Here is a 17,228-nt window from a genome sequence, read left to right on the forward strand (position 1 = left end):
ATTATTACTCCTTAAAAAACATATAAAGAATATCTTTAATTTCATCATTAAATAATGCCCACAATGACAAATTAAATCACATAATTAATACACTTTCACATGGATTACCTTAAGTAATTATTAATAAACAACACTTTAAGGGTAAAAAAAACAACCACCACCACTACTTCAGGGTGAAATATTAACCATTGTCGGTTGACACAACATGATTCAACAAGTCCTCAATGGATTTCCACAAAGACAATCATTGTTACTAAAAGATGACCCTTCGAGCCGATCAAACGGTTCACCAATCGGAATCGCCCCACATAGATGGTTATGGCTCAAATCTAAATGACCCACATATTTAGCCGACGATAACGAACCGGGAATCGGACCCTTCAAATTATTAAACGATAAATCAAGAGCCATAAAATAAGAATTCGAATGGAAAACATTCGGTATGGTTCCTTCAATTGAGTTTCGGCTCAGATTTACAATACCCAAACCGTTAGAACTCAGCAAAGACGCCGGTAACTCGCCGGAAAGCATGTTACTGTCCAAGTTTAACGTTGATAAAACCCGCATGTTACCTAACCACGACGGTAAGTAACCAGAAATCCGGTTCATTGCTAAATCCAAATCAGCAAGAAGTTTCATGTTGGATATAGAACTCGGTATTGACCCAGTGAGCTGGTTTCTACTCAGTAATGCCCTACTCAGCATTTTTAAGCTACCGAAATCCGCCGGTAACTCGCCGGAAACTTGGTTGTTTCGTAAATCTAAATGCTTGAGATTCCCCAACTTATTTATAGAACCAGGAATGGCTCCAGATATCTCATTGTCAGCAAGATTCAACACAGTGAGTCGTTGAAGGTTTCCAATATCAGCCGGAATCTTACCGGATAATTTATTTCCGACGAGATCAAGAATACGAAGTGAACGTAAAGAAACCACACATTCCGGTATCTCACCGGAAATACCTTTCCAGTCAGCAATAATGAGAGTAGTGAGACTATCAAGCTGACAAACTGAGGGGTTGATAGAGCCGGTCATGTAACCGGACCTGCCGGCTTTCTCAAAAATGGGATCTTCCGACTCGCCACGTAAGCTGATGTCGGCGACACGGCCGGTGGTTGGGTCGCAGCTGATGCCGTACCAGTTGGTGCAACAGTTATCACCTGACCATGATTTGAAAATGCCTAAGTATGGCTCGGTTAGTGAGGATTTGAAGGATAGTAAGGCATTACGGTCGGCCGGTGAGCAGGAATTGACGGTGGAGATTAGGGTTAAGAGGAGACAAGTGAGTGGTATTAGATTTAATGCACCCATTTATGATGACTGTGTTTTGAGTAATGAATGTAGTAGTGTATGGTGAGAGTTGAGTGCTTGTTATATACATAAATTTGGACCGATGTGCCCTTTGGTTTGTTTTTTTTTCTTTATTACAATTGGTTGAGGGTAGGGTAAGTATGGTTCGATTCGTTTGTCAAACCGATCGATTTAAAAAAAAAAGTATAAGTAAATAAAGGTTAAATTAAAAAAGTCGGCAAAATGCATATCGTTCTTATCCTTATTTTTTGAATTGAGTACCTCCATTTTAATTTATATATATATATCGAATCCGTATATTTTTAGTTTATAGATATTAGATTTCTCCTTCATTAAAAATATTAACGGTGTCGGATCAAATTGAAAAGAAACTAATGGAGTTATTTATACATTTTAAGACTATATTAATAATAATAATAATAATATAAAGAAATGAAAGATTTATCCCAATTCATACTAATATTAATGGTGCGTGAAATACACGTCTTTTACTTCTATGACTATGGGGTCTAATATATAGTATAAAATAAAGAGTATGGGGCTTTAATTTTAATAAATAAAAGTGAATGGACCTTTTTCATAAAAGTGTCATATAACATGAATATGCATTTTGCCCAAAAAAATTCTGTTCAGTTAAAACCGATTAATTACCTTTTTTGATTTACAAATTGTACAAAAGAATCACATGAGTGTGTGAGTTGTAAATGTTCAAAAAGAAAAATATTTAGAATTTTACTCTCACTTTCTGTAACTATTTTTTGAATAAAAATAAATATAAATATTGTGGACGTTTGAAAATGTTATATATAAAAAGTAATTAGAACACTTCTCCTTTGTGCATGCTCCACTTGACTCGGGAGATATAGCTCAGTTGGTAGAGTTCTGCAAGTCACGACTTGCAAGTTACAGTTTTTAGGAAAAATGGGAGTCTCACAACTAATGAGATTTAACTCAAGTGGTATAAATTGTTGGGCAGCGTTTTTATAGGTTCAATTTCTTCTGTAAGCATTTTTCGTTCAAACGATGAAAAACATTTGACTGCGGAAATAAAAAAAGAATAAATTAGTACTTTATATATTATATATGTATATATATAGTTTCTGTTTGTTAGATTAAACTAAAATTCTAGAAATTGAATTAAATTTTATATAAAATTTAATTTAATTTGATTTGGTTTTCACCGTGACTTTAAACATTGTACCCTACCAATAATTTAAGCTTGCATGTATTTTGCAATGCCAGTTATGTATTTGCATTATTTAGTTAACTATTGTCATTATTAATTAGGTAAACATGTGGGTATGTTTTTTCTTCTACAGTTTGTTTGTGATTGTTATTATTGTTTAATTAATAGTTAAGTGAGGTAGATAGTTTTCATGTGAATTCCTTGCTTTTGGATATGAAATTATGAAGACATATGTTTTTTTTAGGATCACATGTTCTTTTTTTTGACGCATCTTAATCTTTTTATTCCATTTCATATAATTTACTTTACCCCCAAGTAGACCGAATTTAATGTGTAAAAGCATGTTGTGAGGGTAACGAGGACCGGATTCGCCCACAAGTATGGCAACTTTGGTGGTCTACTTTGATAAATGGAGTCACCATCTAATTTAGTTAGAAAATATATTTTCTATCGATTATGAATATGATGTCGTGCATCGAATCAAAAAATTTGGATTCATAGATACAACCAACTAATAAAATACTGGAAAATAAATGACGAAAAAACAAATAGCTGGAAAGATAAGTGCAGAAATGTAAACATGCATTACATTTAAAACTCATATATGACTCGATCTGTATTGATATGGTAAATGGTGAACAAATAGCAAGTACTCATAAACATGTATCTAATCCTGGAATTTCTAACATATAACTAATAAAAGCATATTTTATTCCAATTACATACAGAATGACTAAACCTGATGTAAAAGTGAGACTGGTTTTATATTTACCGTCTTAAATGCCTATATATACAACCACTGATTACATTTTTCATGAAAATCCTATAATTTCTATATGATTAATTAGTTTGGAGTTAAATTAATATGATTATCTCATTAAGCCTGCTAATGCTGGATTTGGACATACATTAAAAGAAATAAATATTTTACACACCCAAACAACAGTTGATATACATATAAAGTTAGAAATACTTCTAAACCTTATTATAGAGTGTTTGAAGATTATCTATTATTTGTCTGTCAATACAGTTAGATTTAGGATCTGGTCAAAACATATAAGTAATTCCTTTAGTCGATACAAAGTTAGTGATTCAAACAGGGGTCGATTCCAAGTCAGGATGAAATGAGAAGCGCTAATGGAAGTTACTAGACTAGAGATCGGGTTTCAAGTCTCATGATGACATAGAATACATCACTATTGCTGATATGGAAAAGCCATGTTGGCTAGGAATAGTTTGGAAAATTAAAGAAAATAATTAACTAATTACATGGCTTTCAAACGAGAATCGACTCTGATTCCGAAAAACGCAAAAACAAGGTATGGGTATATGACTATACCAAAACCAGTAGCTAGCCTTACGAATAACTTACAAGTATTAATAATCATAAAGTATCTGCATAAAACCACATGCTCGGGGGCAACCGAGACTCCAACCAAGTCTAACAATTTATGTAGACAACATATAAATAGTAAATTCTCGGTCAACACCAAATCTCCAACATGGCATAAATATTAAATAACCAGAGTTAATATAATAATGCCTAAACAATAATAAAACCAATCTAACTAAACCGATAACAAGTACTAGAAAAACAAGACTTCTAATTACTACTGTGGTCTAAGAATAAAATCAGTTAAACGTCTTTATTTAAAATAAAGTGAAATCTCCGAGGAAATAAATAATCGGAGACCAGCTAACTCGCTCAAATTCATAATCCTAGAAAATTGGGAAAACAACGAGGTCAGATATCTGAGATGAGTTCATACAACTATTTACATTTATTAAGTGAAAACCCTTTAAAAATCTTAAAATATTTGTAAATCATTTTATCATTATGGATAAGCATTGAAACCCTAAACCACAAATATCTAAATCCAGTTGTCATGTCGGTGAGACGTATCTCCATAACCGCTCCCCGACTGTCACTGAAATAAAACACGTGAGTCCCAGGAGACGTATTTTCCACCGGTGCCCTCACTAGGTGAGACGAATCTCCAACCTACCTCAAATAACATATGATCATATACCGGTGCACACGCAGTCTCGATGATGCCCATCGAGTAGCCCGTTCCAATTCAGATCCATAATGTCGAAAACAATTCGAAAGTTGTGTATACAATATATATATATATATATATATATATATATATATATATATATATATGGAAAATATATAATTTACTTCATAAAGAGGTAAATAGAGATATAAACTCACTGCTTGCTAATTCACGTGATAATCTGGCAAGCAATCTAATTCTGATTCGTCTATGAAACACGAACGCTCGACAAGTCTAGACAAGGTATAAATAATAATTAAAAACCAACCCTAACTCTAAAGAGTACTAGACACCACATAGGACTGGCACAAACAATAATAAGCCAACGTATAACCGAACACATAAGATTTATACGCATTTCAAACCATGACCCAAGTAATAAAATATAAACCATATAAATTTCCATATCAAAATACAATCCGAATAAATTGGAAAACATCTTAAAAATAAACCAAGTTAAAATCCATATCTGTGAGTCAACCGAGTTATCAAAACTATCAAACTTCTTCTCACTTGTTGGGCGATCAAAGTGTAACCCAACTCAAAAGTTTTATCAAAATATAAACCCGAGTTTATAATTCCAAGATAATTTTGATAAAATAAATATATTCGAAGTGGAACTCTATAGTCAAACCTTCCATTATTGTAACCAAATACTTAACTCGATAAGTTAAGAAAACATTTTAGAGGCAAAACGTACTTTATCCAAAATGGCACACTAAGCCAATATTTTATAAAACAATAATTATCCAAAATAATTATCCTAATAAAGATTGTAATAATTATCACTTCCAATTATAATTGTCCAAGACGATAAATGAGGGTTTGGTTTTCCAATAATAAATCTCCAATTCAACAATTAGATTCAATATGTCTAAATTCCTTCGAAATAACTAAGGAATATGAACAATCAGTGTGATACAAGTTCATACTGTTATGCAATCAACGTAAACAAACCATACAACGCAACCAAGAACGTCTCAGCATCAAATCAATGATTTAATAATCACAAGAACAGTAAACAACAAGAATGATCCCATACAATGACAAACAAGAGGCCGACCTAACAAGTTGTCATTACAGCGAAGTAAATCCATACAACGAGTAAGAACAATTGATCGAATTAACTTCACAACACTAACAAAATCAATGAAACCTACGCCTAACAATCTGAACAACAAGTGCGATAAACAACAACACCTAACAATCTCAAAAATCCAAGAAAAACAATTGCAGCAAATACAAGAGAAACGGCAGCCACAACATCACAGAGGTTCAGCGTAAAAACGATATATCGACGTACCGTTCGAAGGTAGGAACGCTAGTTGATTCCAGAGATGATACGATTCAGATATGACGTAGTAACAAAGCCTAAACACAAGAATAATCACATCCAAGCCATATCAGAAATTAGGCAGCCACATCACAAACAACAGCAATAAACCATACGGCACAAAACTAGGGAGATTGAACGTACCGTAGTGAGATTAAAATCCTTAGGATGGACGAGATCAATAAGGGCTTGAGTATCGACGAAACGGTTTCTGAGTTGATGCAAGAACGAAAGAGAATGAGTTATTGAACGATAGCGACGTAGAATGAATAAGAAAAACCAATGAGAGCTTACCGAATCCACAAGAGAATGGAAGGAATGAATGTTACAATGTTTCAGAGTGTTTTTATCTGAAAAGGGTCTGCTAGGGTTTTCGTTTTAAGCGATAAAATAATAGAAAATCTGCAACAGGTCTATTTATATACCTGTTAAATGACAGCGAAACCAAGTGTGCGGGCGCAAACCTGGTGTCTGCGGTCGCACACATCAGAAATCAAATGTGCGGGCGCACACATCAAAAATCAAGTGTGCGGGCGCACACATCAAAATCAGGCCAAAGAAAGGCCCAAGGCCAAGGAGAAGAGGCTAAGAGACGGTTTAAATCAGACCCAAAATCAAACCAAACCAAACACCCAACGAATCAAAAACAAATCAAACAACGAGAATACGAGTCCGGAACTGACTCGAAACATGACCGTAAAAATACGGGATATTACAGCGGACCACAATAGACTGGCGGCAGCACCACAACTCTGGAGTTTGACTCGGGTTTGGATTTGGACCGAAAACACGTGCAAAAACATTAAAAGCATGTGATTATTACTGAATTCAAATACAACCAAAATAACATTAAAACTAACTAAAAACACCCTAAAAGTGGATCTAGAGGACAAAATAACAATAATCATGGCAAATAATGACAATTTATTTAAGAACGTTAAAAACACTAATCATGCATCCTAATGAATCAGAATCAAGAGAAACATGCATATATGACAACAAATATGAATATATGGATTGAATAGGATCCTCATAAGTACCGTTCATAGTCTTAGGGTCATTTTCTAGAGATCCGTATGTGATATTTAGCTTAGATTATTGTGACAACAATTCGTTCTTGAAGAATATAATCGTAATAGCTTTATTTGGCCAATGGTGTTACAAATTAGGGTTCCTCGATGGAATTAGGGTTTCTCTTTAATTATTTGTGCCACCCCCTTTAAGTTGTTAACTGCACTATTTATATATTTTGGCCATTTTTTTAGTTAAAAATCACCTCTGCACCCTCTAATTTTCTCTTTAAATCTCGTATTTAGTTTATTTTGCATCAATAATCCAGTTCTGAGATCTGTGTATGTTTTTCTTTCTTCATTTATGGATGATTTGTCTACCTTATTGTAGTTTTGGTTCTTATCCTTCATAGATTTTGTTATTTCCTTGATGGAAGTATATACGGTGCATAGATCTAAAGTTCTATCAGTAGAAATTTTATTTCTAATACTCTCTCAATCAGACTCTTCAAAGACCAAAGAGTCGATTTGTGGTTTAAAATAATCTTCGAATGCAGTGGACGAATCGCCGAGTTTCACTTTTAAAGAGTTATGTCACTGCCATTGAAAAAATTAGATATAATTTTCAGTCATTCTACTGACATTTTATTATTATACCTCTTCAATGTATTAATTTATTTAATACTTGATCAAGTTGTATTTTTATTTTTCAATTAATGAAATTTTTATAATTTTCAAAAAAAAAACAATTATATCTAAAACTGAATAAAATTAAAAGAAAACTAATTATTTTATATTATACTAGACCAAATATTATTTAATTTTCAACAGTCCTACTCATTGACATTCGTACACTAATTTATCCAATCAAACATAATTTTAAAAACAATTATTTTCATCGTCATTATTTTCTTTCTCATTCCCAATTTGTTTTTCATTCCCTACATTCAACCAAATGCCCCCCTTATTTGCTAAATTTTGTTAATTAACATGCAATTTTTATTTAAGTGCAATGAGAAATTTTTAGATAGACTCAGTCCACCACATTATCCGTAGACTAAACCAATCATATCATAACACCTCATTAAAATAAGGGTATTCTTATAATATCATTATTCAAAAGTGTATGCAAATAACAAATGAAATTACAAGAATACCCTCATTTTAATGAGGTGTTATGATATGGTTGGTTTAGTCTACGGATAACGTAATAGACTGAGTCTACATAAGAATTTTTCAAGTGGAATATTTATATTATAACTTCTTTTAAAAATTATCTACATGCATAATAAATTATCCTAAGTAAAACATTAAAGTGCTTTTAACTAATATTTTAATAGTGATAACTATTCCGATTAGAAGACTTGGTGCAATAGGCAAATTGTTCTATTAATTACCTATTGGCATATTTAGAATTGGAATTTTGGAAGATTATTTTGAATAGAGGGACCCGATAATATAAAAATAAAGTATAACTTATGAAAAAAAATGTAAAATACAAGAGTCTTTAGATGGGTTTGGCTATTATACTATATAAAGAGTTTGAGATATGAACGGAGCAATGATACAAATTTCGAAGGATAATAATATAACCTAGCCATAAATTTAAGTTTAAATTCATAATGGGGTAAATAGGTTTCCGGCTACCTTTATATTATTTTAATATGTTAAAATAAGGTTTATCTATACTATATATAAAAGTACGGATGGGGGGACAGGCAAATTTACCGAATACTCCTTTTCAGTTTATTATTAAATAAAGGTTTTATAGTTATTAACTAATTAGTTATTTAATTAATCACTATTATAATTAAAGTTCTAATTAGAATAGGTAGCTAAATTATCTCCACTTTGAAAAATAACTAAATTGTCTCCAAATTAGTAGGAATACCTATATTTTAGTTTGATTTAACTACAAAATAAAAATATTATATTTGGTCAAAATATTATTATTTAAATTTATATCTTATTATTTTTAAAGATATTATGAATAAAATTAAGTTAATTATTTAATTATGTTTATTATAAAATCAAAATAAGAATAAATTCAGTATGAAAAAAAAATTTAATAGCGAATATATTATATTTACTTTTACAAAAATTCTTAACTAATTTAATATTAATTATAAATAAAAAATTTATAAATATGTACATTGACGAGTTACGTTACGAGCCACATGCATAGCACGTAATACGAAACTAGTTAATAAAAAAGGCTTAATTACACCAAAAATCACAAATTTTCGCGTGTTTTTGGTATTTAACATAATCTTTTTAGGTATTATTTAATATTAACTTTCATTTTTGGCATATTTGTCCATGGTTGCATTTTGGATCAAAAACGGCGCCGTTTTACATTCAAACCGACATAATTTTTCAAAGGAAACGTAACCATGAACAAATATGCAAAAAAATGAAAGTTAATGTTAAATATGCCAAGAAAAAAATGTTATGTTAAATATCAAAAACACGCGAAAGTTGGTGATTTTTTGGCAATTAAGCCTAAAAAACACTCCTTTTAGCCATTTTGCAATTTCACCATGACATTACAATTTCGTTAATTATATCCAAATATACAATTTTAATCTTTCACACCTTCAAGTATTAAATTAATCTATTTTTCATTCGAAAAAAATTCAAATAAGTCATTTTTTTAATTTTTTTTGTGTGAAAAAAAAGTTCATATAAGTATTTTATAAGAATTTTTATGAATTTTTTCGAGCAGAAAAGAGTTCAATTTAATTTTGAAGGTCGAATTGAAACTCAAAAATGTTAATTTAGATGCAATTCAAAAAAATTTAACGTCAGTATGAAATTAAAAAGGAACTAAAAGATGGATGGTTTTTTGTCCGCTTTAAAAGAATGTATGAGAAAAAAATGACTCAAATTGATTTTTTGAATCGGCACAAAAGGTTCTAAATGTACTAATGAAAAAGAGAAAATGACATAATTAAGTATTTTCAGTTAAAGAAAAAACGTAATGAAGTCTTTAGCTATTTGTGGATTTACTATGCAGAAGGACACATGAATTGAAAAGGCGAAGTTTTTCATTGCATAATTGACATTATCTAGTCACCAAAAGGTGGTTTAAATGATTTCAAAATTAAAATCCTAGTCCAATGATTGAAAACGTTACCCTTTCCCAAAGTTTGTTTCAAATTTGTTATTGGAAAGTGACTCCATTAATGTTAAGGTCTAATCACTCGAAAATCCTTCATCTTTATAATTTTTTTAATTCCACTCAATAGTTGAAAAGTTGTTAATTTTATCCACTTTTAAATTTTCCGTTTTTAGTTGTACCTTAATTTTTGAACTTTTATTAATTTTTTTTACTTAAATGATGAAATCATTCAATTAACTAAGTGTAAATAATGAATACCAAATTCTACCTTAATTACAATGGAGTCGAGTCACAAGAGATCCACTCTCAGGAGATACCAGACTCCCATCAGAAGAACAATGTATATAAGTAAGACGGCAGAATCCATAGGATTCGCCATTATATCGTTCAACCAGTTGAAGACCAAATCCCTTAGGACTCGGCCAAAGCGCGTTGATCCTGGGATTCAGATAGATCGCCAAATCTACTACATAATCTCGAAGTATCTTCCTATTTGGATACAAACTCTAACTTAGGAAGATAAACTCTAACTTAGGAAGACGAGACTATTTAGGAAGACGTTCCTAAATAGGACTCATGTCTGAATAAGGAAGATCACGCCAAATCAGGGTCAATCCTTACGAAGTAGGATTCGCTTTCCTACTACAACACTGCTAGGTATACAATCATCTACTATAAAGGAGCATGAGGTAATGCCTAAAAACACAATTACATTTATATACTCAAAATGTTGCTCAAAGCTCTAAACTGACTTTAGCATCGGAGAGATAATCGGACCACCACCGTCCGGTTAGCTTCTACCCTGTTTTGCAGGTCTCATTCACTGGTTCAGAAGGCAGACTCCATCAATTGGCGCCGTCTGTTGAAAAAGGTTAACTAAACTTCAAAACTCGAAGGAGCTTTTCTGAACTCAAACAAATTTCATTGTAGAAGATGACTTCTGAAGGAATGAACCTGCAAGACAAACAACCAATGGACCCCAAAAGCACGCCGGAAATAATCAACGTTACTGAAGACGGGCTGCGCAGCTCTGCTGGGAAAAGTGACACCGGAAGAACCTCCTTTTTTACTCCAGTACCAAACCAACCCGATGAGAGGAAACAACCCAATCGCTTTCAATCTGAGAACTGATGACAAACCAGCGCCAACCACGGCAGCGCAAGACCAATACAACGACATGCTAAAGAAGGTGTCGGAATCTGTCCAAGCAAATCTGGATAGGCTGGCCAGCGAATCCAAAAGAACAAATGACAGGCATGACGAGACAATGAAAATCCTAAGGGAGAATTTTAGCCCAACCTCTACCAGAAGAAGGAAGAATTGAAAACTCACAAGAGCCAACTAGAGGAAGAAATAACAAAAGAAAGGAAGCCAGAAACGAAGGTGGAAACAAAGGAAGAACTGAAGGAAGAAACTAAGAAAGGAATGAAAGAAATCAACGGAAAAACGAAACCAGAAACGAGGAGGGACGCCCAGAGAATCAAGAAGATGGAAGAGACGAAACCCTAAGGGTCGAATTGGATGAATGACAAATGCCAAGCAAGACACTTGTCCTTCATCCAGGAACTACCGTTCGCCGATGAATGCCACATGGAAGCAAAAAGAAAAATAGAATCTTACTGGCGAAGTAAAACGACTCGAAACGACTCGCCAAGATATGAAGCGACTCAGCTCCAAAAGAGCCAAAAATTACTAAGGCATAAATACCAAGACTTCAGCTCACTTGCGCGGGGGGGGGGGGGGGGGGGGCTAATGATGGATACCGAATCCTACCTTAATTAAAATGGAGCCGAGTCACAGGAGATCCACTCTCAGGTGATATCGGACTTCCATCAGAAGAACAATGTATATAAGTAAGACGGCAAAATCCATAGGATTCACCATTATATCGTTCAACGAGATGAAGACCGAATCCCTTAGGACTCGGCCAAAGCGCGTTGATCCTGGGATTCGGATAGATCGCCAGATCTACTACATAATCTCGAAGTACCATCCTATTTGGATACAAACTCCAACTTAGGAAGATAAGCTCTAACTTAGGAAGACGAGACTATTTAGGAAGACGTTCCTAAATAGAACTCATGTCTGAATAAGGAAGATCACGCCAAATCAGGGTCAATCCCTACATAGTAGGATTCACTTTCCTACTACAACACTGCTAGGTATGCAATCATCTACTATAAAAGGAGCATGAGGTATGCCTAAAAACACAATTACATTCATATACTCAAAACGCTGCTCAAAGCTCTAAACTGACTTTAGCATCGGAGAGTTAATCGGACAACCACCGTCCGGTTAGCTTCTATCCTATTTTGCAGGTCTCATTCACCGGTTCAGAAGGCAGACTCCATCAGTAAAGATGAAATTAAATTATTTTTTATTCAAAAAAATATAAATAAGTCTTTTATTTTTAAAAACTAACTAAAAACCATAATCAAATTAACTCTAATTTAAATTCTTAATTAATTCAACTAAATTTTAATAAATTTTAAATACATACAATTAATATATGCTAGACATGAAGAATGTTTTTAATTTTCCAAATGAAAAAGACGTTAATTTAATATTTTAGGGTACAATTGAAACACAAAAATGCAAAATAGAGTAAAATTGGAAAGGAGCTAAAAGGTCGAGGTTTTTTTTTAAGACATTATGCCTAATGTTAATTATCTATCTAAAGATTTTAAACAACAAAAATTTAAAACAAATTATCATTCTTTTAAAATAATGGATTTTAACTTTATCATTTTTTAAGAATATTAATGATTTCATTTAACCAAATCAAAACTGTTACAAACATAAAAAATTAAAAAAATGACAAAACCACTCTTGATAACCTGACAAGGAATGAGCGTTTTGCGCTAAACATGCGCCGCTTGATTCACAGTCCTTCATATAAAAACAAAATAAATTTTATAAAACGACTTTGCTAAGTCTGCGCAATCCTCAACCAAAAACTTAGGATCAGTCAGATTTTGATTCCTGGTATCTAGAACCACCTCCAAACTATCGATTCTATAATCAAATTAAAATCATCTTTAAGCAAACTTAACGCCCTCTATTCCCCATTAACTCACCCGTCCTAGGAGAAACAGACCCCAACCAATTCACATTCTGAGCTTGAACAATGCTCCCCAAGCTGTCCCTGATGACAATTAAGCCCGAAATTGCAGTATATCAGAAAGAATTGCAGCATCCACGTTTAATGTCTTACATTCTTGAGCTGGAACCGACCATCTGGCTTGGTCATCCTTTCTTCTAATCTTCGTCTCTCTGAACTGTTCTACTGACAGCTTTACCGTTTTCAACGAACCAAGCTGATAACATGCTGCACTAACAATAGCACGGGCTAACCCCGATTTATTGCTCCAATACAATCCCCAACAAATTTGAGCTACTAAATCTTTATCCCAAACTCGAAAGCCATCCCTCACACCATATGCTAGAAAACTCAGATTTGTACCTCCTAAACCCGACATATTTGCAAGATTCCAACAATCCACAGCCAAAGAACACTCAACAAATAAATGAAGAGCTGACTCTGAGAAGATTTGCAGACCTTACATGTTGCATCAATGAACACCATGCGCGTAGAAAGCATGTCTACAGTCAAAAGATACCCTGAACAAGCACGGATATAAACCTTCGAACATGTAAAGACACTTGCAAGCTCCAAATCTTACCCCATAGCAGGTTCGACTGAGAAGAAATAATGCCACAAATAGCTCTATAAAAACTTCTAACCAAAAAATTCCCTTTAGAGTCCAAACTCCACCACCACCTATCCTCCACATCTCTATTACTCACTAGAATGCTCAATATCCGGTCGACATCAATTTTATCAAACACATCCCAGATTAACCCCACGTCCCAAGCTCTCCCATCCTCCTCCAAGAGTTGACATACTCTCGCATTAAGCAAATTTGGAGGTTGGACTATTTCTATCCGACCATCACTACTATCTGGAAGCCAAGGAGACTTCCAAATTTTCGTGCTCTTTCCATTCTCAATTATGATTCTTGCCTTTAACTTTATACCTTTTTGCGCTTCAAAACTACTCTTCCACGCGTAGTTTAGGTTCGAACCCAACTTAGCTTCAAGAAATGAAGTTTTAGGAAAATATTGCAAAGGATTTAAGAATAGGCTATACGAAGCAAAGAGAAATTGGGCCGAAGAACTTAACAATGTCATATGGTCATACATGACAACACCAAAGAAGGAACGGGAGAGACCCCCCTTCAAATGGATGTATGGAGTGGAAACAATCATACCCGTGGAGATAGGGATGCCAACGAGGAAACAAATGAAGAGGAGCATTGACTGTCCGTAGATCAACTAGAGGAAAGAAGGAAGTCGAGCGACCAGATACCACAATAAAAGAATCCGGTCCCGAGAATTTTAAGTATGAGACCTGGTCCTACGAGACGCTGAGATAGGAAAAAGCAAGCAGGTGTGGTCAAGTTGGAAAGCAATTGGGAAGGACCATTTTGTATAAAGAAAGCAACGGGAAGAGGAGCATCCCGGCTGAAAAGAAGAGAAGGAGAAGAAGTCTCTATATTCTGGAACATAGAACACCTGAAAATATACTACGAATGGATTCACAAATCATAAATAAAAGAAAATAATATGAAGTCTCAACCTCTGCGTAAAACGTCTCAAGGAAAAAAAAGAGGAAAGCAACAAAGGAAAAAGAAAATATATGAGAAACAGTCTCATAAGACAATGGCCAAAACAAGACGAGATTCAATTCTCGACATACAAACGACAAAAAAAACAAACAAGAAACAACTATATAAAAGCAGTAAAAATAATCATAAAGCAACAAACGAGAAGCAATAGGACAAAAGAACAAAGAACTATTAAAAGAGCCACATCCAATAAGGTCAAGTAAGCAAACCAACAAAAAAGAGGAGCTTACAACAAAATCAAGTTCAGTGTCATTACAAAATCACCATAAAGAAAGAAAAAAAGCTACGTCTACCCTCAATTAGGGGTATTCAAAAATCTGAAAGACCCAGTAAGAAAAGGAGTACTAGCATCCGGGATAACCAACGATCGGGATATAGCTGGATCAAGAACCAAAACTGAAGGAGCATCGGAAGAAGTTATAATCGGAACACAATAGGTTGGGAAGAACGAGGAACTTTTTTCTTCGATTCAGCCAAGGCTCGACGAGCTTCCTCCTTTAGAAGATTCACATCCACAACGAAAAAGGATGTATTCCTCTCGGGATTGAGAGCAAGAAAGTTATCACGAACGGCTTTCCTATACAATCTCAGCACAGGAGAAAGTAGGAAACATGAATCCTTGTACTCCTCTTGAAGAATAGCGTAATCTGACCTAAGGCCTAATAGATCTTCCCTTAAAGAAACGGCCTCCATCCTTTGGGCCTCCTTGTTCGCAATAATAGATTCCACTTGATTAGATACAAAGCGAAGGTCTTCACTCTCAGCCACCAGCTCATGTTCCTTGGCAGCAAACCACTCTTGTGCGATACGGACTCCATCAACAACGGCAAAAAATCCATTGCAGGTGGAATCATACAACCCTTGATCACCCACACGAGAGTAGTGAGAAGGAGTCTCCATCCTTCCTGCAAAATCAAGAAGCTGTCGTAGAAATCCTAAATCATTACGTCTATTTCCATAAGGAAGCATAAGATGCGAACCAGGATTAACAATGGTGCTAGGGTACTCGACGGCCAGATCAGCAACGTCCTACGGAGAAGAAGCAGAAGCACCCGGACCCAAGTCAATAGGAGAGCAAGGAACGGATCTCACAACGGTAGTTACTTCCGCTGAGGAGACAGGGTGAACCAAAGAAGGAGTACCCTCGGCCACATCAGTAGAATTTGACAAAGACGTCTCAACAAAAGTATCGGGTAAAGACTGTGGAGGACGAGGCAACTCCCGTCTTCTTACCAGCAGGTAGGGATTCAGACCCTCGCAAGATCGCTTTCGAGTAACAACACCCGAAGAAGGAGCAAAAACCATCGGCTAGGACCGACCTACAGATGGAAATAAATAAACCGAAAAAAGGGAAAAAGGGAAGAAGAAGAAGAAAACGTACCAACGGGAGGAGGAATATCCTCAGTTACAAGAGCAGGAGGAGCGGCCTGACGCTAGACATAGTTATTAATCAAATCCATATATTTTATAGGCTCCTCAGTGTAGGTGGTACCTATCCGGCTGATAAGATCCCGTTCAACAAGAGGAACGTCAAAAGCAGGTTTTTGCTCAACATGCGAACACCAACGTTGAGGGCCAAACGACTTGCTAAGATGGGAAACAAGAAAGCACTTATTTTTACACTTACGGAAGGAGTTAGGAAAGTCCTTCAATATCTTCATAGAAGACCGAAAACTCAAAGTGAAAAAGGGCCAGTCTTTGTGACGGTAGGGAGAGTTGAACCAATAATGAATCTGAGTCAACGCCAGCTGTTCGCCGTGAAGAAGGTAGACTTCTTTTAACAGACAATCTGAAGAATATAGTTGGGATTCAAGTGAGAGAGAGGGATGTTCCAGGCGTTAGAGAAGCGGAGTAATAGAGGATCCAAAGGAAAGCAAAGGCCACCAGTAGATGTTCCTAACAAACAAAGGTATGGAAAGGAGGAGGAGCAGCGCTAGGTAGAACACCAATACCGGGTATAAACATCTCAAACTCATTGGGTATGCCGTACAATCCCCGAAAAGTAACAAGATGCTCTTGCCAAAGAATGCAAGGATTATTCGCCAAAGACGCAACAGTAGTCTGATAGCCAGCAGCCATGGGGAGTGAGCAAGGAGAACGGCAAAACAGAGAAGGGGAGATCAAAAAAGAAGAGGCAAAGAGAGTGTGCAGGAATAAAGAAAGAACAAGACAAAACAAACAACACAAGTCAAATATTTTAAATTAAGGATAACGAAACGACGGCAGCACCCGAAAGGATGACAAGCGCATTAAATGAGGCATGACAAACTGTTAAAACCAGAGGCGTAGAAAAAGAGGACAAAACATTACTAGAACGAAAAACAAAATGACAAGCAGCCCATTTCGCAAAGAGTTAGACATAAATATCTAAGTAAAATAGGCACTTAGGGGGGGGGGGGAATCAATGATGAAACCCTAACAAAATCCTACATCGCCAACAAAAGACTTACTCACTTGTTGGCCTATAAATACAAAACCCAAAGGCCACTAGAAGGGTGCATAACAAATATCATGCGAAT

At 34.9% G+C, this 17,228-nt stretch overlaps 1 protein-coding gene across 1 annotated transcript; it reads right to left on the reverse strand.

Moving 5' to 3' along the window:
- Nucleotides 1-17: 17 nt before the first annotated feature.
- Nucleotides 18-1,355, reverse strand: LOC126661420 (DNA damage-repair/toleration protein DRT100-like). Its single transcript, XM_050355274.2, has one exon. The coding sequence runs from the start codon at nucleotides 1,309-1,311 to the stop codon at nucleotides 211-213; it is 1,101 nt and encodes a 366-aa protein (XP_050211231.1). The 5' UTR covers nucleotides 1,312-1,355; the 3' UTR covers nucleotides 18-210.
- Between the last annotated feature and the right edge of the window lie 15,873 nt (nucleotides 1,356-17,228).

This window comes from Mercurialis annua, linkage group LG8, assembly GCF_937616625.2.
Source record: "Mercurialis annua linkage group LG8, ddMerAnnu1.2, whole genome shotgun sequence".
NCBI classification, from domain to species: domain Eukaryota; kingdom Viridiplantae; phylum Streptophyta; class Magnoliopsida; order Malpighiales; family Euphorbiaceae; genus Mercurialis; species Mercurialis annua.